Source organism: Meles meles, chromosome 5 (genome assembly GCF_922984935.1).
Source record: "Meles meles chromosome 5, mMelMel3.1 paternal haplotype, whole genome shotgun sequence".
Taxonomy (NCBI): domain Eukaryota; kingdom Metazoa; phylum Chordata; class Mammalia; order Carnivora; family Mustelidae; genus Meles; species Meles meles.
Window position 1 is genome coordinate 150768532 of NC_060070.1, and position 23799 is coordinate 150792330.

The following is a 23799-nucleotide window of genomic DNA, read 5'->3' on the forward strand; positions in this document are numbered from 1 at the left end:
ACCAAGGTGTAGACAAGAAGCTCAGTGTACCCTAAGTGGTATGATGAGGAGAAGGCAAGCATGCCTAACTCTGTTCACAAAGTTCTTAAAAAAGAAATGACACTTTAATTCTGTAATGGTTTTAATATTTTAAAGCACAATGTCCTAAATATTTTTTTTCTACTTACCTCTATAATCATAACAGACAGTTAAGGGAGTTTTTGAATATCTGGATAAAAGTGTAGAAATTTTTAGTCATGATTTTTCCCACTGATTATTAAGGTTGCTTTGCATCATCATTTTAAGATTTTGTACTACCTGAAGAACTGCCTGTATTTATGCTTTCTGATTAATGTAATCAGTTAAACCATCTTTTTTCCCTCTAAGCCATGCTCCCCCTCATTCCCATAGGTTCTGTAAATATTCTGAATTCTCATTGATATGTAAGAGTTGCTGAAAGATACGACTTTCTTCATTCTCCACTAGGAACCTGGAAATGTTTATTATTAGAAAAGCAAAGCCTTTGGCCAAACTGTCTTTCCTTAGATCAGACTTGCTGGCCAAGAACCCAGCTTTAGGGACCTTGGTAGCACAAAGGAGGGTGGAAAGGGTTTGCGATCTCCGAAGACTTTTTTAATGTCAGACAAGTAAGAGCAAAGCTTTAGTCCAAAACCATCCACAGGAGAGCAGTGAAAACACAGGGGTTCTTTTTATTGTTTCAGGTATTTTAAATGTGTTTTAAGAAGAGTGCCTGTCTGCCTGTTGCCGGCACCTCAGTCCCTGAGTAACAGAGGACAGGCATGATGGAATTTTCTGAGGAAAGCGTCACAGCAGAGCTCCGGCTCGGCTTTAAATACAGTGAGGTTGGGGTCGGGAACTGGAGAGAGCAGATCCTGAAGGTGCGCCCCTCCCTAAGCCCCTCTAGCCGTTTACTCCACCCCGACATCACCAGCAATGACTACCTGTTGGGATTTGCCCTGGAAGCAGGGAAGGTCTTCCCTCTCTCTCCCTAATTCTAGGCTGTGGCGTTGTTATGCCACAGAGCAGAAAACACAAGGAGTGCCAGGTGAGGGTTGGAAAATGGACAGAGCACCCAAGCCTGTTGAGAGACCCGGATGCTGCCATTGCCCTCAAGCTACCATAATTTCTCTGAACCCAGAACAGGAGAAAGACCTCTGCTGGTGCAACTCTCAAAAGAGAAACTTCCCAGTCCCATCTCGGATGGGACTGTGAGGTGTGTGCGGCAAGGGAAACCCTCCTGGGGAGCGGGGCCACAACGAGCCAGACCCACGTAAGTCCTTACTCTACTGCCCCGGCAGGCCCGCATCGCTCTTCCTTGAATGGAGGCCAGTCAGAGAAAGTGGCTGCATTTTGTTGTTACTCTTTGTGTTCCAAAAAGGATTTTAAAATTGTGTTTCTTTTCCCTCTGGTCCTCACACATTTGCTCAATGAATGAATATGTGTGTGTAAGAGGACAAGACGGAGGAGGAGCTTTCTCTTCTTGTGTCTCCTTTCTTGTGGAGTGAGGTACACACAAACACAAGGTCTCAATTAGTTATGAATGAGGGAGATAATTCGGTGCCCCCAAAAGGCTTTGTGTGGTCTATAATTTAGTCTAAATTACTTCAGTTCAGCTTTTCCTCAGGTGACCAGGAAGACAGCGGACGTTCAGAGTGAGCGTGCCTACTCACAACAGCCAAAAATCTTTCAAACTAAGAAGGTCCTGCTTGGAGAAACTGGCAAGGAGAAGCTCCCATGATACTATAGGAACATCGGTCTGGGTTTCAAGGTGCCTAAGGAGGTCACTGAGGCTGCCTACATTGACAAGAGATGCCCCTTTACCAGCAATGTCGCCATCTGAGGGTGGACTGTGTTTGGTATGGTGACCAAGATGAAGAGGGACAGGACCACCAGTTATCCAGCAAGACTGCCGCCACCACATCTGAAAGCACAGCTACTCAGAGAAACACCATAAGAACATGTCCTATACCTGCCCTCCGGCTTTACAGATGCCCAGATCAGTAACATCATCACAGTGGACAAGTGCCAGCCCCTGAGTCAGACCACGTACTTCACCATGCTCAAGGTCACCAAGCCCATTGGCACCAAGAAACAATCTAGAGGTTCTGAGACTGGATGCCTGCCAACGCCAGACAAAAAAAAAAGAGTTATTTTCCCCATTCATCGGTCAGTCAATCAATCACTTCAGCCCAGATAGAATGAGGTAAATTTTGTGGGCATCAATGTTAAGCTAAACCTTAGGAGCAATCTGTTAGTTTGCGATGTGTAATGGGTTCAGTTTTGCTCTGTAAAAGGATATATACAGTCTTAACCCCTCATACCTATGAATGTGACCTTGTTTGGAAATAGGGTATCATTAAGAGGTAATTAAGAATCTTGAGATGGAATCAACTGGATTTAAGGTACCCTTATAAGGGAAAGGAGGAGGACATCGCAGACACAGAGATGTGGAATGGAGGGCCATGTGAAGCCCGAGGTGGGCAGAAGGAGTAGGAGTGTCTTAAGCAGACTTCACACTGAATGTGGACACTGACATGGGGCTTGATCTCTGGACCCCAGATTATGAGCCAATACCAACAGCTGGATGCTTAACTGACTCCACCACCCAGGAGGTCTCAAATATGAGCTTTAATAATAAAATAATGCCAGATTGAAACAGTTTTCAAAATGTTTGATGTAGTAATATTTGTGCTTTTTTATTTGCACTTGAAATAGCAAATAACAATTATAATATTTTGAGGTTCTCATGGGTATTAATATTTTGAGAGATCTGTAACCATGGTTAAGAGCTAGGAATATGGCTGTGATTTCCAATGGCAACAAAGCCACAGGTCTAGCTAATGTGACTGGTCTGTTTGCTATGTAGTATTCATTACTCTGCCAACTGAGTGGAGAATGGATTTTATGGAAACAAGATTAAGAACAGTGAGGCTAGCTAGGGACAGTAATTTAGGTGTGAGATAGATGACAGGGTCTGGACAAAAATGGCAGCAGTGGAGATGGGGAAAAGTAGCCAGATAACAAAAATATACCGGAAATAAAATGGATATATCTTGTAGATAGATTGAAGTGGAGACTGAACAAGGAAAAAATACCTCATCTCTGGCTTGGACAACCACGTGAATGGGATGGCACCGTGGATACCATGAACCATAAAATTGAAAACACTGTCGAGACTGCAAACCCTTGTGGAGAGAATTTTGAGGTGACTGTTAATGTCAGAATGGCGATGTTGAGAAAGCAGTTGAATTTACTGGTTTGGAATTCAAGGGGAGCCCTAGACTGCAGATATAAATCTGTGAGTCTGCCACAGGTGTTTAGAGCAAGGGGTGTGGTTTTGGCTACCTAGAGTGAGTTTAGTGTCCAATATGGTAGTCACTAGCCATACGTCGTTACTGAGCACTTGAAATGTTGCAAGTCTGAACTAGGACATGCTATAAGTGTAAAATACACATTGGATTTCACAGACCTAATTCTTTAAAATGCAAATTATCATAATTTTATCTTTATTACATGCTGAAATTATACATTTTTGGTATATTGGATTAACTAAAATATTTGATTAAACATAATTTCACTAATTTCTTTTTTCTATTTTATTTTTTATTTTATTTTATTTTTCCAATATTTTATTTTTTTTTATATTTTTATTTATTTGACAGAGAGAAATCACAACCAGGCAGAGAAGCAGGCATAGAGAGAGGAGGAAGCAGGCTCCCTGCGGAGCAGAGAGCCCGATGTGGGGCTCAATCCCAGGACCCCGGGATCATGACCTGAGCCGAAGGCAGAGGCTTTAACCCACTGAGCCACCCAGGCGCCCCTCTTTTTTCTATTTTAAATGTGGCTGCTGGAAAGTTTCAAGTGACATATATGGCCAATGTTTGTGGCTTGCATTATATTTCTGTTGGACATTTTTGAAATTAAAAATGTAAGCTCGGCTAAAGACCCTGGGTAAGAGAATGAAAAGACAGGCCACAGATGGAGAAAATATTTGCGAATCATCTATATGATAAAGGACTTGTACCTAGAATATATTTTAAGAAATGCCTGAAACTCAACAGTAGGAAAATCAACCCAATTAAAGAATAGGCAAAAGATCTGGACAGACATCTCACCAAAAAGATCTACAGATGGCAAATAAGCATTTCAAAAGATCCTCAACATAACTGTTATTAGGGAAATGCAAATTAAAACAATGAGCTATTACACACCCATTATTAGAATGGCTAAATCCAAAACGTGACATTGCCAAATGCTGATGAGGGTTTGGAACAACAAGAATTCTCATTCAGTCCCTGCTCGTGAGAATGCTGAGTGGCACAGCCAGTTTGGAAGACAGTTTAACAGTTCCTTATAAAGCAAAACAGACAGCCCAGAAATTGTGCTCCTGGTAATTTTTACCCAACTGTTTCAAAAGTTATGTCAATATAAAACCTGCACACAAATACTTACAACTTTACTTACAATGGCTAAAAAGTGGAAGCAACCAAGATCCCTTGAAATATGTAAATGGAATTCAAGGAGAGCCCTAGACTGCAGATAGAGATCTGTGAGTCTGCCATAGATTTTTAGATCAAGCACAGTTGGTCTATCCACACAATAGAGTTATTCATTATTAAAAAGGATCAATATCGTAATCCACATAACAAAAATGGATAAATCTTAAATACATGCTGCTAAGGGAAAGAACCAGCCTGAAAATCAAAACTTCTCAGCTCCAGAGTTGATCAGGATTCGGGAGCTGTGCAGATACCTGCTGTTTCATAAGGTCTTATTAGGGCAGCTGGGACCCCTGACTGGAGATGATGCCCCCTTCCCATACAATGTGGCACAGATGTTCCATCTATTACCTCCTTCAAGGACTCCCGGCTAAGGCATTCAGAGGTTCTGCAGGGGCATGTGACACTTTTTTCCTATGAATTTTTACTATACGTATTCAACTAAATGGCATTTCAGTTTGTTTTTATTTTTATTTTTATTTCTTGTAAAGAAGATGTATATACATTAAATCTTTCTAAAAAAAGGAAGAAACTAGAAATTAAGAGTCAAACTGAGGATTCTAGCCGAACCACAGGTTTCTGGGAAGTAGTCATAATAATTTGATTCCTTCTTTTTTTGGTCAATTTCCATGGCCCTTTTCACTGATTTTTTAAAATGCTTGTGGGCTCTCTCAGAAGAGTCCAGATAATTATGACAGATTAGATCTTGTACTCAAAGTCTTCTGCCATGATTACTGGGCATCCTATTTTGATAAATTCTGTATGACCCGATTTGGAACATCGTGGTATTTGAGCCCAGTAGTACACGGCACAAACACAATTTAATGATCCAATCACAATATAAAAAACAATTGGCCCTATTATAACTTGTAATAAATGATGCAAAAAAAGAGTGAATGCATTAATGTTACTCGTTTGCCAGTTGATTGGGGTTAGCCAATTATCAGGCTCCAGTGTGAATTAGTTGGCACGGCAAAATGTCCACATTCCTGTCAACCTGCTCTTGATATGTAGCCAGTTTAGAAACCACAATAAGTGTTCAGATAAAATCAGACCAAGAAATTCTGGGCATTGGGCCTCAAATATCAGCAGCTTATGGGCAGCTAGCCTGACCCAAAGAATTTTTTTTTACACACCACAGCCAATGTAAAGAGGAAGTAAAGCAGCTGTTAACTAATGCTCCCATACTAGACGATCTTAAGGTCTGTAAATTCTGTCCACAGCTCCAGGCTTTCACTGTTATCTGATACAAAGCATTTAAAACTAAGATTTTTTAGAGAAAGGGAAGCCATATTCCTTATGGCTCTCATGGCCCATGGAAGGATCTCCCTGAGGACACGGGGAGATCCACATTACTGGAATTTTTTTCTGTTCAAAGGATTCCCTTCTCTGAATTTCAGCTGGATATAAAGTCTCGCTGAAAATGCTGTAAATGCATAAAGAATCCAGTTAGGTGTTTAGTATTAAGATAGTCATGCAACCACTCCGGTGAGACCTCATTATTTCTCAAAGATACGGTGTGAGCAAAGTGAAACTGGCAAAATGGACCAAGAAATCTATTTGCTTGTTACACCAGCAGTTTCCTAGTCAGAACACCTACCCACATACTTAACTAGGAAGAGCCTACAGTCTTTTGTAAAGTGTGGGTGGCTCTTAAAAGAGCCTTTGGGTTCTAAAGCTTGTCTAGTGACTGGAGTCCTTTTACTTGGAGCTGGTGTACTTGGTGACGGCCTTGGTGCCCTCGGACACGGCGTGCTTGGCCAGCTCCCCGGGCAGCAGCAGGCGCACGGCCGTCTGGATCTCCCGGGACGTGATGGTCGAGCGCTTGTTGTAGTGCGCCAGGCGGGACGCCTCGCCCGCGATGCGCTCGAAGATGTCGTTGACGAACGAGTTCATGATGCCCATGGCCTTGGACGAGATGCCGGTGTCAGGGTGCACCTGCTTCAGCACCTTATAGATGTAAATGGAATAGCTCTCTTTGCGGCATCTCTTACGCTTTTTCCCTTCTTTTCTCTGAGTTTTTGTTACTGCTTTCTTGAAACCTTTCTTGGAAATGGTCGTACCCTTCGAAGTCAGCTCTGGCATGGCTGGTAAATAGCTCCAATGTGGCCAACAACTGGCACTCGGGGAAGCCAAGTGTGGTATTTATAGGCGCAGCGCCCAATGACGCATTGGGCAGCCAACATCCGATTGGTCAATGGGTAGTGGCTTGTTTTAAAGTGAGATGATTCCAGGAACATCCTCTCATTGGTAGACTATCAGCCAATCAAATAAATAGGCCTGGTACCTGGCCTGACGGAAATTTTCTCCGTTATCATACAACTGTTCTTAAGCTATGCCGGGTCGCGGGAAGCAGGGCGGCAAGGCGCGCGCCAAGGCCAAGACGCGCTCGTCGCGGGCGGGTCTGCAGTTCCCGGTGGGCCGCGTGCACCGCCTGCTCCGCAAGGGCAACTACTCGGAGCGGGTCGGGGCCGGCGCGCCCGTGTACCTGGCGGCCGTGCTCGAGTACCTGACGGCCGAGATCCTGGAGCTGGCGGGCAACGCGGCGCGCGACAACAAGAAGACGCGCATCATCCCGCGCCACCTGCAGCTGGCCATCCGCAACGACGAGGAGCTCAACAAGCTGCTGGGCCGCGTCACCATCGCGCAGGGCGGCGTGCTGCCCAACATCCAGGCCGTGCTGCTGCCCAAGAAGACCGAGAGCCACCCTCATAAAGTCTAGTGCAAGTAATAACCTCAGAAACAGTAAAGCTTCGCGAGTGAAAACAAACCCAAACTGAACCAAAAGCTCTTTTCATATCCATTCACATTTTCTGAGAGAGTTTAGATTTACAAAAAAGTTAACAAAGTACAGTAACGGATTCACCTGCAATAAATACGGATTTAGTTGACCACAACTCTTTTTAACAGGACGCGGAAAATTATCTAGTTAATGGTGACCATGGCCTGTGAAGCAGTTCGCCTTAATGTGCAGTAATTTTTCCAACGAAACTGTTTTAGCCCTCCAGAGTACACAGAACAGCCATCTGGCAGGCTCTTGGGGCAGAAGTGCCTCTCCTTGGTGGAGCAAACTTAGATTAGGGCTGTTGTGACAACAAATTTAGCACCAAATAAGGGGGATGACTGGCCTTTTGGGCCTTTGTGGATCATCAGAACATTGAGACTCAGTTCCTTGAGGTCATTAACCCAATCTTACCCTCTGCTGCTAGAATCCATAAGACGGTACTGAGATAGGCTAGTCTGTCACTTATGGTTTCTTCTCTTGCCCCATGAGCCCTCTAAAATCCTGAAATTTATCAGAACTGGACCACATTGAACATTCTACCTAATAGAAATAAAACTGACATGTGACTATCTTCCCGTCTTAAACTATACATTCTTACACAGTCCAACTAAACTCACCAGTATGTTAATCAACAAATAATATATGACCATCATATAAGAATGGCACCCAAATAACACAATGCTGGAAATAAGAAGTAAATTTGTTGCCTTCATTGGAAGATCACAATATTATTAGATCACTGACCATTTTCTCTTTAAAATCTAGTAGGAAAATTTGGGTTTCCCAGATGAATCTCCTCTCCCTTTGTTATCACAGACAAATTAAATCCTACATGATATAAATAATTTTATTCCTAACACCTTTCTTTTGATCCTCCTTAATCCCAGCCATTCAGGTTCTGCTTAGATTCTAGGCTGCTATCTGTGTTCTTTTTGGGCAATTTAGGATCTTGTATTATCTTAAGGGCCCAGGTGGAGCCTAAATCCAGTAATAACTGGTTATAAGAAACCAAAGAGAAGGGAAGATCATGTGAAAGTCGAAGGCAGTTATTAGAAGTGATATGGCTACATGGGGTGCCTGGGTGGCTCAGTGGGTTAAAGCCTCTGCTTTCGGCTCAGGTCATGATCCCAGGGTCCTGGAATCGAGACCCACATTGGGCTTTCTGCTCGGCGGGGAGCCTGCTTCCCTCCTCTCTCTCTCTCTCTGCCTGCCTCTCTGTCTAATTGTGAGCTCTCTCTGTCAAATAAATAAATAAAATCTTTAAAAAAAAGAAAAGAAGTTATATGGCTACAAACCAAGAGACACTAAAGATTCCTGGAAGCTACCAGAAACCAGGAGGGAAGCATGGGACAAATTCTCTCCCTAAGCACCCAGAAGGAACCAGTTCTGTTATCACTTGATTTTGACTTCTTCCTGCCAGAAATATACAAGAATAAATTTCTGTTTTAAACCCTCAGTTTATGATTTGTTATAGCAGACATAAGAAACTAATACTCTCTTTTAAGAGATTGCAAAGACAAGCTATAGACTCAAAGAAACTAGCGGCAAAGCACGTATTTTACAAAGGACTAGTATTTAGGATATATAAAGAACTCCCAAAACTCAACAGTAAGAAACTAGTCAACAATCCACTTAAGAAATGGATGAAAACGTAAATGGGCATTTCACCATAAGGATATACAGATGGCAAATAAACACATGAAAAGGTGTTCAATATCATATGTTTTTAGGTAATTTCAAATTAAAACCACAATGAGATGCCATTATACACTGACCCGAATGACCAAAATCCAAAACACTGACACCACCAAATGCTGGTTAGGAGCTGAAGTAACAGAGAACTACTGTTCATTGCTGGTTGTAGTGAAAAAATGGGACAGCCACTTTGAAAGACACAGTTGGTTATAAAAGTAAACATTTGCTTACTATTTGATCCAGAAATTGTGATACATCTATCTAAGATTATGTGTGTGTGTGCATACCTCCCAAATGTTTAAAGCAGTTTTAGTCACAGTACAGTTCAATAGATGACTGGATAAATAAACTATGGTACATCCATAAAAGGAAGTTTTATTCAGTGATAAAGTGAAGAAGCCAGTCTGAAAAGATGACGTACTACATGAGTCTAATAACACCCGGGAAAGGCAAAACAGTAAGAAAGACCAGTGGTTGTCAGGCTTTGCTGGTAAGAGGGGGCAGGGATGAAGAGATGAAGCATGGAGGACTTTTAGGACAAGGGAACCATTCTCTGTAATACTATATGGTGGGTATGTGATTTTAAGCAGTTGTCAAAACCTGCAGAACTAACTGCACAACACAGAGTGAATGCTAATATAAATTATGGATTTTCATTAATAATAATATACCAATAGGGATTCATTAATTGTAACAAATGTGCCACACTAACACAGTGGCAGAGGAAGTATATTAGGTATATGCACTTTCTGCCCAATTTTTCTGTCAACTTGAAACTGCTTTTAAAAATAAAGGCCAGGGGCGTCGGGGTGGCTCAGTGGGTTAAAGTCTCTGCCTTCTGCTCGGGTCATGATCTCAGGGTCCTGGGATCGAGCCCCGCATTGGGCTCTATGCTTGACAGGGAGCCTGATTCCTCCTCTCCCTCCACCTGCGTCTCTGCCTACTTGTGATCTCTGTCTGTCAAATAAATAAATAAAATATTTAAAAAAATAAAAAAATAAAAATAAAGTCCATTTTTAATTTTTTTAAAAGATTTATTTATTTGAGAGAGTGTGTGAGAGAGAGATCATGAGAGGGGGGAGGGATAGTGGGAGAAGCAGACTCCCCACTGAGCAAGGAGGTGAATGTGGGACTCGATCCCAGGACCCTGAGATCATGACCTGAGTGGAAGGCAGATGCTTAACAACTGAGCCACCCAGATGCCCACAAAGTCTATTCTTTAAAAAACAAAACTCCAAAAGATTACCTACTATATAATTCATTTTACATAACATTCTTGAAATGACATAAAGAAACAGAAACTGTATTAGTGGCCCAAGAGTCAAGAGGGAGTGTGGGTGATAGAGAAGTGTCTGTGCTATAAAAAGGAAAATATGAGGGATCCTTGCCATTACGGATTGCCATATTGATTATCTCAACATCAACATCCTGGTGGTGATACTGTACCAAGTTTTGCAAGATGTACATTTTGGGGAAACTGAGTAAATGCTACACGGTATCTGTAATATTTTTTACAATTGCAGGTGAATCTACAATATCTCAAAATAAAGTTTACTTTAAAAATTTTGGGGGGCACCTGGGTGGCTCAGTCATTAAGCGTCTGCCTTTGGCTCAGGTCATGATTCCAGGGTCCTGGGATCGAGCCCCATATCAAGCTCTCTGCTAAGCGGAAAGTCTGCTTCTCCCTCTCCCACTACCCCTGCTTGTGTCCCTCATCCTGTCAAATTAATTAATTAATTTAAAAAATTTTTATAGGATGCAGTTGAAGTCATGCTGAGAGGGAAATCTAGCACTAAATGGTCATGGAAGAGGAGGAAGTTCTCAAATCATTACTACAAACTTCCACATAAAGGTATAGAAAAAGAAGAGCAAAATAAATTCAATGCAAGAAAGAAATAAAGATAAAAAAAGGATTCAGGGCACCTGAGTGGCATAGTCAGTTAAGCATCTGACTCTTGGTTTTAGCTCAGGTCGTGTTGTCAAGAGTCAAAGAGATCCAGCCCCAAGCTGGCTCCACACTCAGCATGGAGTCTGCTTGAGTTTTTCTCTCCCTCTCCCTCTGTCTCTCCTGCTCTTGCTCTCTCTCTCTTTAAAATCAATCAATCAATCAAAAAAAAAAAAAAAAGAGAGAGAGAGAGAACTCAATGAGATTAAAAGCAAACAAACAAACAAAAAAAACCAATAGAAAAACCATGGCAACAATGTTTTAAAAAAATCAATACAATTGAGAAGCTCTATCAAGACTGATAATAAAAGAGAGAAATTACAAATCTCAGAAATAAAACAGGGGTGTATAACAGATCATTAAAATGATAATAAGGGAATACTGCAGGCAACCACAAACTAGAAGAATTTATCCAAGACAAATTAGAAAAACGGAATATTCTTATAACTTTTAAAGAAATGGAAATAGTAACAAAAACCTTCACTCAAATAAGATCTGAAGACCTAGATGGTTTCACTGAAGAATTCTACCAAATGTTTAAAGAAGAAATAGCACTTATTTTATACAGTCTCTCAGAAAAATTAAAGAAAAAATAATTCCCAACTAAATTTATGATTCTAAAATTAGCTCAATACTAAAATCATATAAAAGCAGTATAAAATAAAATTACAGATCAATATCCCTATGAAGACGGAAAAGCAACAATAATAGCAAATCAAGTCCAACAGTGTATAAAGATCAAGGAATGCAAGACAGGTTCAATATTCAAAATTAATCAATGTAATCTACCATATTGACAGTATAAAGAAGAACACTATAACCATAGTAATGAATGCTGAGAAAGTGTTTGACAAAATTCACTATGCTTTCCTGACTAAAAACTCTCAACAGAGTAGTAATAGAATTTCCTTAGTGTGATAAACGACCTCTACAAGTATCCTACAGATAACATCATATTAATGAAAAGAGAGTCAGTACCTCCCCATAAGATCAGGACCAAGGCAAAGATATTCATTTTCACCATTACATTCAACTTCTGAAGAGCACAAAAGAAAATAAAGGCACATGGATTTGAAAAGAATAAATATAACTCTTATTTGAAGATGATGGGATTGTCCATGTGGAAAATCACAAGGACCCTACAAAACAAAACCAAACCAAAACCAAAAATCCTAAAACTTAGTAACTGAAATGTAAAAGAACTATAATATCAGTTTTGAAAAGAAAGAATAAAGTGGGAGGAATCACTCTTCCCAGTTTCAAAGCTTATTATATAATATGGTGATTAAGACTGTGTAGTAATAGGAAAAGGATAGATAAATAGATTAATAGACCAAAACAGAGAACCCACAAATAGTCCAACACAGGTAGGGCTACCTAGCTTTTGACACTGATGAAAAAGAAATTTAAAGGAGGAAGAATAACCTTTTAAACAAACAATGCCAGACCAATAGGCAAAAATAGGAAACTTAACCTAAGCATCACACCTTCCACAAAAATTCACTTGAAACTGATGGTAGATTCAACTGTAAAATGTAAAACCATGAACCTTTTAGAAAGGAGGAAAAATCTTTGGGATCTAGAGCTACACAAAAAGTTCTTAAACATGAAACCAAAATCATCCAGGAGAGAAAAAAAAATTGGTAAATGTCATCAAAAGTAAAAATGTTTGTAAAAATTAAAACGACAAGCTATAGATATAAAGAATATATCTGCAAACTATAAATATGACAAATTTACATTTAGAATATATAAAAACTTTTCCAAGCTCAATAGTAAAAAACAAACAACCCACCCCCCTCCCCCCCAAAAAACTATCCCATTTTAAAAATGGGCAAAAGTCACTAAGGGACATATCACAGAAATTAATAAACATTAACATTAATAACCACTAGGGATATGCAAATTAAGACTCTGATGTGATATCAATATATACCTATCAGGCAACTAAAATAAAGAATAGTGACAACATCGATTGCTGGCACAAATGTAGAGAAATTCCATGTCTCATATATTGCTAGTGAGAAAACAAAATGTTATCGTCACTTTGTAAAATTTCTTGGCAGTTTCTTAAATTGCGAAAGGTATTTCTTAAAATGCGAAAGGTATTACCATATGATCCCATACTTCCGGTAGTGAGCACTCATCCCAGTGAAATGAAAACTGACGTTTACACAAAGACTTCTATGTTCACAGCAGGGTTTTGGTGGTTTATTTTTGTTTATTCTGTAATAGTCGGAAAAGCTAGAATGTCCTTTAAAAGGTGAATGTTAAACCAGCTGTTATCTATCCCTACCACGGAATACTATTGAGCAATAAAAAGGAAGAGCTACTGACACACGCAATGCCCTAAATCCACCTCTGCGGAATTTTGCAGAGTAAAAATATGGTTGGATTTCATTTACAGGACATTTCAAAACAGAATTATTGAGTGTATATTAATGCTCACTTCCAGCTGGTGTCCTTGGTGGACATCACAAGGAAATAGCCATCTGATGAAAACTTCAAGGTCTGAAGAAAGCCTCTGCTTCCAGTGAGACTGCCCAACACGCCCCCAGGACCGCAGAAGAAGCATGACTCCCCAATCACCCAGGTTCCCCAGGAGAAACAACGTCCACGACCATCGCTGAACTTCAGAGCCAAGCTGCTTTAGGATATTGCCCAACAAACAAAACTCCCGTTTACAGTCCTCACATTCCCACTGCCTTCCCTAGAGACTCAGGAAAACCCCCTAGATGATCAACAACAGGAACACACTCGGCCTCTAAGGAAGACTTATGACTTTCCCGGACTTGGAGTAAGGGGTTCCTTTACAGTCCGTGTATTCAAATGAGTTTGACATAGCCATGTCTGATTGGACGAACGGTAATAACAGACTGTAGGTCAAAGCCGAACAGCCCCGTTCGACTCTCTGGTTGGACAGTAGCCTAGGTGACCTCAGCCAATCAGAACATGCCCCAGTGCAGTGACTGGAGGACCCTTCCCTTTAGTTGTGCCTGAAGTGCTCTCATTTCTGTTCCCTGTTTTTGAAGGTGGGAAGAAGTAAGTAGACCAGGCTGAGAGCAGGTGCACCGTGTTTCCTCCGGGGCTGGCAAGCGGCGAGCCTGTGGGGAGGAAGGTGGACTCAGGAGCTGGCCGACCTGGCAGCTGCCAGCCCAGCGCCGGGCAGGGATGGCAGTCTGTCCATCATCCAGGAACACCAAGGGCCACCACCACAGAGGCAAGTGCGATCCAAGTCTTCAGTTAGTAAAAGCCCAGCGAGTAATATGCACTCCTGGGAAAGGACACAACAGCAAAGCAAACATCAAAGGCTCTTTTTCAAAGGTGTGTGCCCAATTTCAGAGAGTGAGCTGTGGCCAGATTCCCAAGAACCATATATATTTCCATAAGTCAACCCATTTAATTATGTTTTCTTGATAGGTTTCCTGTAAGTTACTCTGTGAGAACCGGTTTTACTTGAAACTTCGATTGTCATTAGATTTTTAAATCCTGTTCTAACCTTTTCCATAAAAAAAAAAAAAAAAAAGCTCTAGGTGCCCACTAAGTTGATTTCAAGGCAGGGTAGGGCACTGACTTGAAAAAGTCTGGGACAGTCATTGCCAAAAGATAAGTGCCCACCCCCAACTTTTCAGCCAGTAGAACTACTGTCCTGGGTCCTGGGTCCTGGGTCACAGTTACCCCAAAGGTGGGAACACAGCCTGAGCTGATCTAATGAAAGAACTTCCTGAGATTTTTCAGCTCTGCCCCTTGAACACACTTTTTCTTTCTTTTATGGAGCTGTGAATAAAGCTCTGGAGCTGCTGAGGAAGGTCTCCTGGCTCTCAGAAGATTGAAAAGTGAAATGAAAGGGAACAAGAAAAATGGGTTTGGGGTGTCTGGGGAGAGGAAGAAAGAAAGCAGCCTTGACAACCAATCCCAGCCACTGAGTTCCAAAGGCCCTTAAATTTTGAGCGCCCCAGACTACTTAGCACTAAATCTCCCCTTTGCTTTTGGCCCTTCTTTTAAAAAATGCTATTCAGTTTGACTTCTGTCTCTTGCAAGAGACTGTATCTGACAAATCAAAGCCAAAACTAACTCTGCCCATGGGAAGTTCCACCCCCCATGTGCTAGCATAACAGAAAATTAGTGCATCTGCCCTTAATTCTGTCCCTCCTCTTTTGTAGCAAAAATACTGATGTCTTTGCTCTTCACCCTTATGTTTCATTCAAAGAGAAGTGAAAATCAGAGTGGGAGAGAGAGGAATATGGGGCATTGAACCCAATCAAGACTTTCAAGTAAATGGCTGAAGCAGAAAGTACTAACACAGAGTCTCAGGCTATGCCTGACTTTCCTACACTGGGTGTTAAGAAAAAAGAAATGACTCTTGCTTTGGTCTCCAAGCTAGGATTAGAAGAATGCTGAGGTAGTTGGATGAAGAGGAAGGAAAATACAGAAAATTTAAGGGAAACTCTTCTTTTCTAATAGGTGGCATTATGGCTAAAAAACCCCCCATGAATGTACCTTAATTTTAAAAATATTTTTTTTCCCTTTTTATTAATTTTTTCAGCGTAACAGTATTCATTCTTTTTGCACAACACCCAGTGCTCCATGCAAAACGTGCCCTCCCCATCATATACACAACGGAATACTATGCAGCCATCAAAAGAAATGAAATCTTGCCATTTGCGACGACGTGGATGGAACTAGAGCGTATCATGCTTAAAAATATTTCTTAAAAATGCTAGCCATTATCTGAGCCTCCAGCGAGTTGCAATCACTGATCACAGATCACCATAATGAATATAACGATAAAGAAAATGTTTGAAATATTGCAAAAATTACCAAAATGGAGATACAAAGTGAGCAAATGCTAATAGAAAAATGGCACCAAGAGACATGCTCCACACAGGGTTGCCACAAACCTTAAACTTGTAAAAAACAAAACAAAATGAACCACAGTATCTGTGAAGTAGAATAAAGTGAAGCAGAATGAAATGATATATGTCTAAACGATGAAACTGAGTGAAGGAAACCTCATTTAAAAATGGAGTCAGGAGGCCAGAAGTGGGAACTCTGATGTTTTATTTCTTCTGCTCCACAGAAGAAATTTTCTCCTGCTCCAACAGGAAGAAGCATACTTTACTACTTGGATAGGAGGAAGGAAGACTTTCTCTTTGCCCAGCAATAAGCTCAGCCAGTAAGAAAATACCACAACTCAGCCAGTGAGAAGCTGTTATCACCCTGAACTCTCACTTTCCTCTAATGGGCTTTCTTTCCTTTAAAGAAACCCCTTCCAACCTCCTCCTTTTCTCTACCCAGTAATGTTCCTCTCCTTCGATCTCCGGACTTGCCTATCGTTTGCCATAGCTTGCGTGTCCCAAATTACAATTCCTCTTCTACTCCCAAATAAACCCATTTTTCCAGTAAAATAACTGGTTGTTTCACTTTTAAGGTTGACAAAACCATACATTTGAGAGTGGCCCCTAAGTGAAACACACAATGACAGAACAAGGAGACGCAAAAGAATACTTTTAACACTCACTTTTTCTTTGGCTTCAAATCCCAACATGTTTCCTGAGAGAAGAGAGGCCAGATCATGGGAAGAACTTCTTTTCCCTGCACTAGAGAAAACAGAGAGGAAATAAAATCTGCTTATTATTCCCGTTATAGACTTTCCTAAGTTGAAGGATTTTCTCCAGGCTCCAAATCCTTGTATCTCAGACCTATGGAATAACAATCATTTAAGTAGCAACAACAGATGATATGGCCTCTTTCCAGAAGGGACTGACTCAGGGCTCACAATACTCTGCTCTTGCGGCTGAAAAATCTTTAAAACCAAAATGCATGGGCATCATGGAGGTATTTAACTGGTTTTTCTCATTAGAGCTTCTTTTATTAGAGAAACTGTCTCTCCCATACCTATTCCAGCTAACAAATCCTCAGAGGCTTTCCAGAAACAGTGCCTTTGCACAAGACTGCTTTGGCAGAGCTAAAAGACATGCCGGGAAATAAATTCACATGTCTGACTTAAAGACAGAGGAGATCACTCATGAGCACATTTTGCAGCCCTAAAAATAAGTACAATTAATGTAATCAACCTGGTAAACTCAAGTGTTTATCACATGTGCAAATAATAAATTCAACAAAAAGATGCATCAGGTCTTATCAAAGGAACTGTGTGAATCACAGCCATTATGAACAAGGAAGACAGTTAATCACAGCATGTATTTTGGAAACTTAGCTGTTTTGAGAACACTTTGGTTTCTGATGATCTTTAAGTAGCTTATCTGCAGCTGGAGGTCTTGAGAACTGCCTCCTGGGGTTCCTCCCAGAACACAAGGATGATTCAATACTGGTGCATCCGTAAAGATGATTCACTGACTTAGTGAATCAATACTGCTACAGCACTGAATTCCTAACAATGGTTACTAAAAATACATTTGACAGTGCTTGCTCTAGGTACTTTAAAGTTAAAAACCCTTAATAAACTGGGGATAATGGGATAAACTCTAAAAATTATTGAATGGACTAAAAAAACCCAAGTGTCATATATTTATGACACCACAATGAATGTAATGATAAAGAAAATGTTTGAAATATTGCAAAAATTACCAAAATGGAGATACAAAGTGAGCAAATGCTAATAGAAAAATGGCACGAAGAGACATGCTCCACACAGGGTTGCCACAAACCTTAAACTTGTAAAAAACAAAACAAAATGAACCACAGTATCTGTGAAGTAGAATAAAGTGAAGCAGAATAAAATGATGTATGTCTAAATGATATTTATTTTTATTTTTTTTATTTGTTTATTTTCAGCGTAACAGTATTGTTTTTGTACCACACCCAGTGCTCCATGCAATACGTACCCTCTCTATTGCCCACCACCTGCTTCCCCAACCTCCCACCTTCAAAACCCTCAGGTTGTTTTTCAGAGTCCATAGTCTTTCATGGTTCATCTCCCCTTACAGCTTCCCTCAACTCCCTTCTCCTCTCCATCTCCCCATGTCCTCCATGTTCTTTGTTAGGCTCCACAAATAAGTGAGACCATATGATACTTGACTCTCTCTGCTTGACTTATTTCGCTCAGCATAATCTCTTCCAGTCCCGTCCATGTTGCTACAAAAGTTGGGTATTCATCCTTTCTGATGGAGGCATAATACTCCATTGTGTATATGGACCACATCTTCCTTATCCATTCGTCCGTTGAAGGGCATCTTCGTTCTTTCCACAGTTTGGCGACCGTGGCCAATGCTGCTATAAACATTGGGGTACAGATGGCTCTTCTTTTCACTACATCTGTATCTTTGGGGGTAAATACCCAGCAGTGCAATTGCAGGGTCATAGGGAAGCTCTATTTTTAATTTCTTGAGGAATCTCCACACTGTTCTCCAAAGTGGCTGCACCAACTTGCATTCCCACCAACAGTGGAAGAGGCATATATTTAACAGTGAAGTAACAGTTTCATTGTCATCAGTGAACCTGCAAAAACAGTCCTTGTCACCACTGTATGTCCTGTTGTGGAATATTAGACACTATTATTAAGTAAAGCATGTAACCTGGTCAACTCTAAGACAACATCACACTTTCCCATGACTTACCTGTATACCTAGTGTGGTAGCCAGCTTCCAAGATGGCGGCGCTCCTTTGGCGATCAGGTCATAATAGATAAAGCAGCTTCTTCCAGTCAGAAAGCGTCAGAACATAGCAACTGTCCGATTCCCAGCAATATACTGACAATATGAAGAGATACTTCCATTTGTCGCAACTTTTATAAATTCAGAGTACTCTATAAAAACAATCTTTGATTTGGAAGGACAAGGGCCTCCCAAAGCAGTTCACTGAGACTATCACCGAGAGGAACTCCTGATGCCCGTGGCACGGAGGATGCAGGTAGGAAGTGAGCCCACCCAACAGGGTCTTGAGCAGCACTGCCATCCTTTTTGGTCAGGGCATTTGTGGAGCTACCCTAGGGTAACAGAGCAAAGTACTGTACCAAAGTACTTTTGGAATCATGACAACAAAACAATGCTTGAGAAGGAAAAATAAATATGTAGCTACTAGTAGCTGTATGGGGAACCTTATTTTAGGGCTTTTCTTTCAGTGATGTAAGGAGCTGGGCTTACAGGGTGATGGGATTAGCGGCAGTAGAAGGAGGTGCATCAACTTTCAGCCTTCAGCTCAACTGGCTCATGGCAGAGTACCCCCCAAGGTGGTCCATGGCAGTCTGTTGCTGGGAATCAGTCAGTTGCTATATTCTGACACTCTCTGACTAAAAGACTTATCTATTACAACCTGGTCCTCAAAGGCGGGCCACCATCTCAGAAGCTGGCTACCACACCACCACACTAGAGGCTGGCTACATGACAAGTACCATCTTACCTCTAAGGCTGTATAACTTCTCCAAGTATCTTCCGGTCAGGAATAACCTTCCAAGACACTTAGCATATATTAACATGGGGAAATGTATCATAGGGGACGTACAATACCTAACCAAAATATTTCCTTTCAATTTATCACCAACAGTATTGAGAACCTAGAGGTGGTCCTTATTCCTGTTTTATTAATTATTCTTCTCCATAAAAATTAATTTTGCTCTGGCATGTGGCTCTTGAGACAGTGGTCAAATGAATTATATGACTGTTTTGCTCTGGGTAAATATTAGAATGTAACAACTCTGTCTTGTAATTTTGATATACTGGTCATCAACTTTTAAATTTGAGAAAGAATCTTATATTTAAATGGTCTTAGGTTTATGTACATAAAATGTACTTCCGATTGAAAAAAAAAGTAAAAGATTAGTGATTTGAAGAGAAGGCAAAGCACAGAAAAAGCACAACCTTACAAGTGGTTAAGAAGTATCATGAAACCACAGGTGTCAGTACTGTGATTATAGTTAATCACACTTGGTCCCTAAGGCTACAGTGAATATAGAATCACCTAATATATGCCACATTACTGATATTTTTCCTTAATGAGATTTTAAATATTGCTCTGTCAAAAAGAATCCATTTTATTAAAAATCTGAACTTGTTCTTACTTAGAGGTATATGTAGTTTCTCTGACATAACCTCATTTGAGAGGGAAGTGACTAGGAAGCAGTGCAGGGATAGGACTGATATGTAAGACCAGCAGCTACAAAGACTTCTCAATTCTTCTTTTAGAACTAACATTTGGGAAATCTCCATACTGTTTTCCTGAGTGGCTGCATCAATCTGCATTCCCACCAACAGTTCAAGAGTCAAATATAGAACTACCCTACCATCTTGCAATTGCACTATGAGGTATTTACCCAAAGGATAAAACAATACTAATTTGAAGGAAATACATTCACCTCCATGCTTACAGCAGCATTATCTACAATAGCCAAACTATGGAAACAGCCCAAGTGTCAACGGACTGATGAATGGATAAAGAAGATGTGGTATGGATGTACAATGGGATATTCCTCAGCCATGAGAAGAATAAAATCTTGTCATCTACAACGACATGGATGAAGCTGGAGTGTATAATGCTAAGTGAAATAAGTCAGTCAGACAAAGGCAAACATCATATGATTTCACTCACATGTGGAACTTTAGAAACAAAACATAATGAGCATAGGGAGAAAAAAGGGGCAAACCAAGAAATAGACTCTTAACTCCAGAGAACAACTGATGGTTACCAGAGTGGAGGTAGGTGGGGGATGGGTAAAGTAGATGATAGGGATGAAGGGGGGCACTTGTTGTGATGAGCACTGGGTGTTGTATGAAAGAGGCGAGTCACTATATTGCACATCTGCAACTAATATTTTTTTAAAGATTTATTTGAGAGAGAAAGGGAGAGAATGCACATGAGCCAGGGGAGGGGCAGAGAAGGACACTCCTCGATGAGCAGGGAGCCTGATGTGGGACTCGATCCCAGGACCCCGGGATCATGACCTGAGCCGAAGGCAGATGCTTAACCGACTGAGCCCCCCGGGCAACCCACCTGACACTAATATTACATGTAGGCTAACTACTGACATTTGGTAGAAAGATTTTCATAAATTTGGGGGTTGCTTTACTTTAACAAATTGTTTCTAAAAGTGTTTTCATTTTTTTCCCAAGTGAATGTTATAGTTCCTCAGAATACCCTTCTCATTTTCAGAAGTCATTTTATATCTTAAGTTGCACACAAATAAATCATTTAATTCATTGCCTTCCAATACAATGTCCTGAAGCCCACTGTTCAATGAAAAGGGGCTGTATTTTTGAATATGAAGTACTTTAATATTGACTTGATAGTAACTAGTCTATTTTTTCCAGAAAACAAATTGGATATATATGTATAATGTATAAAATTTACATAGAAATTCCAAATAGTAGACCACAAAAATTACATCTAACTCAAAAATGTCATGATCAAATATCCCCTTCCCAGCCCTCTTGTTCACTTTTTTATTTTATTATTTATTGTTAAATTATAAAAGCATAAATTAAAATAACAGAAATTTTTAACATGGATTTTTGCTTCCAAATGAAATGTGACATTTGCGCTAAAAAAACAAAAAACAAAAAATCAAGATCCAGAAGGTGTTAAATTCAAAATTTGTTGAAAGGTCATATGTGCCTACTTATTACTTATGTTACTGAAAAAAGCACTTAGTAAAACAAGACTAATAGTATTCGTAACATATGGGCCAAAGATATCTCAACCTTAAGTCCAAGATCATGTTTGATGACAAAATATCATAGTTTTCAGAAGAGACGAGATGCAAAATGAATTCTTTATATCATAATCACTATTTGATGACACTTTGTGATTTAGAAATATCAATATTATATTAATATAAATTAATTAATATATTATAATTAATTATAATCACAACACAATAAATATAACCATAATATTATAACAATTGATTATATAAATAATATATTGATAAATATATTAATATAAATATTGAATATTAATATTTAATATTTAGAAATATTAGTCAAGGAATTTTCCAAGTAGTTTATTTATTGCTTGGCATACAAACACCTAAAAAAAAAAAGACATAAAAACCAGAAATGACCATTTTAGCAAAGTGGACAAAGACATTTCTGTGAGGGAAAAAAACCAAACAGACATGAAGAACTTTTTTTTAAACCATGAAGCTCTGAAGTAAGACAATGTAATCCATATACCCCATAAATTATCACACACATCCAAAAGTTACAGAGATTTGGGGCACACATAACAAAAATGTGTAGTAAGGGAAGAAAAGTCCACAGCTCTTTAAGAGGTTTAACCTAAGGGACACCTGTGTGGCTCAGTCGGTTAAGCATCTGACTTCAACTCAGGTCCTGTTTATCCTGGGGTCCCGGGATGGAGCCCTGAATTGGGGCTCCATGCACAGCGGGAGCTTGCTTCTCCCTCTCCTTCTGTAATCTCTCTCACTTTCGTTCCCACCCAAATAAATAATAAAATCTTTAAAAACAAAAAAGAGGATTAACCTAGGATTAGAAGAAGTTACAGAATTTGATAGTTAAGAATGATCACATTTGTGAAAGTCATTTGCTCCTTTAAGCACATGTATTCTCTGTCACACATACATGTGTGTATGTTGGCTGAGGGGCTCCCCCCGCAAAGAGGCAGAAAAATTCTGGAAGATATGAAGAGAAAATGGAACCACAACTAAATTACACAAAAATATATTTCATTTGTATTTATGTAGAAAACATAATAATAGGGTCAAACCTAATGAAGAACATGCTTAAAACTGATCAGTATGGATCAATATATTTCCCACATTAAAGATTGGATGTCAACTCTGGGAGAACATTAAATAATGAGCATGTAAGGCCAACCTGAGGAGAGAACAGAAGGCAAGCAGAGGACAAAGCAGAAGCTGACCCCCCTGCCATCCCCCCCAGCCCCCACTCCCCGGTGGGATATATGTGACGTTCTTCCAGGGATCTCCCAACTATCTTAGTGGTAATACCTTGCTAGAGGGAAAGAAGAACCTTAACTTGACAATGGCAAGGCCTCCAGTATCTTGTAGGTCCTCTTTAGCATAGGAAAGTTCTTTTGAAAACCTCCTTCTTCCTTACCTCCCCCAACCCCACAGTATATAATCACCACCCCCACACCCCTGGCGCAGCAGCTCTTTCTGCCCAGGGGTCCTGTCCTCATACTTTAATAAACCACCATTTTGCACCAAAGATGTCTCAAGAATTCTTTCTTGGCTGTTGCCTCCGGACTTCACCCCACCAAACCTCACCTATATTCCAAAACCCCATCGAACCTATGATCCAAAAGGTTCAATATCCAATAATAGGCGAAAGGACAAGTCAATGGTTGTATCAGTCCCTCCAATCAGGACATAGAAACCCCACAGTGAACTGAATGAGGAAGGTTGCACATGAAGAATTACTCTCTCAGCGCCCCGGAGAAAGGAGGGCGTAGCTAGTGAGAAGTAAGAGAGCTCGAAGTACCAGAGGAAGGGCAGAGGGAAGGGCCCACTGCCACCCCTGGGGCTGGAGGGAAGACCAAGCACGGGGATCCAGACCTTACTAGGGAAGGTGCCTATGGAGCTCACTGGGTTGCAGAGAAACTTCAAGAACTTGGCACTTGCCGGAGTGGCTGAAAACGCAGGCCCTGGGGTATGAGGGAAAGTGCCCCCCACCCCCCACCCCCGGGGTATGAGGGAAAGCTCCCCACCTGGAAGGTTCTGCTGGTGGCCTGAGAGAGCCACGTTCATGAGATGTGCAGCTCCACACCTCTCTGGAGAAGCTCAGGGTAGCCCTGGATCATGGTTGGGAGGGAATGGTGACTGGAAGGGGAGGGGGGTACACAGCCACATCCAGCAAGAAAATGCTTCTCCTCTAGGGTGTCTCTCCAGTGACCCCATCTCATGAGGCTTCGGTACCAGCTGACAAAACCCTAACATT

The 23799-nt window shown here is 40.6% G+C and overlaps 3 protein-coding genes and 1 pseudogene across 4 annotated transcripts in view; 2 read left to right on the plus strand and 2 right to left on the minus strand.

Annotated features, from left to right (window-relative positions):
- Positions 1–782: 782 nt before the first annotated feature.
- Positions 783–2197, plus strand: LOC123942256 (annotated as a pseudogene).
- A 3979-nt stretch (positions 2198–6176) lies between these two features.
- On the minus strand, positions 6177–6584 carry LOC123942021 (histone H2B type 1-A-like). Its single transcript, XM_046005945.1, has one exon. The coding sequence runs from the start codon at positions 6582–6584 to the stop codon at positions 6201–6203; it is 384 nt and encodes a 127-aa protein (XP_045861901.1). The 3' UTR covers positions 6177–6200.
- Positions 6585–6802: 218 nt separating this feature from the next.
- Positions 6803–7221, plus strand: LOC123941183 (histone H2A type 1-H-like). The gene has a single exon (XM_046004098.1). It carries the CDS (start codon positions 6835–6837, stop codon positions 7219–7221), a length of 387 nt encoding a protein of 128 aa, XP_045860054.1. The 5' UTR covers positions 6803–6834.
- A 9284-nt stretch (positions 7222–16505) lies between these two features.
- The window catches only part of SLC17A1 (solute carrier family 17 member 1), a 74610-nt gene continuing 67316 nt past the window's right edge, over positions 16506–23799 (minus strand). Inside the window, exon 12 of one of the 2 annotated variants that reach the window (XM_046005014.1) lies at positions 16506–16524. The gene's annotated coding sequence lies outside the window, so the exon portion shown is untranslated. Of the gene's footprint in view, positions 16525–18366; positions 18386–23799 lie in introns of those variants that run through there. The other variant, XM_046005013.1, reaches the window with a different exon arrangement.

Coding starts and splice junctions, on each gene's coding strand:
- LOC123941183 (XM_046004098.1), top strand. CDS start 6,835: ATGCCGGGTCGCGGGAAGCAGGGCGGCAAGGCGCGCGCCAAGGCCAAG.
- LOC123942021 (XM_046005945.1), bottom strand. CDS start 6,584: ATGCCAGAGCTGACTTCGAAGGGTACGACCATTTCCAAGAAAGGTTTC.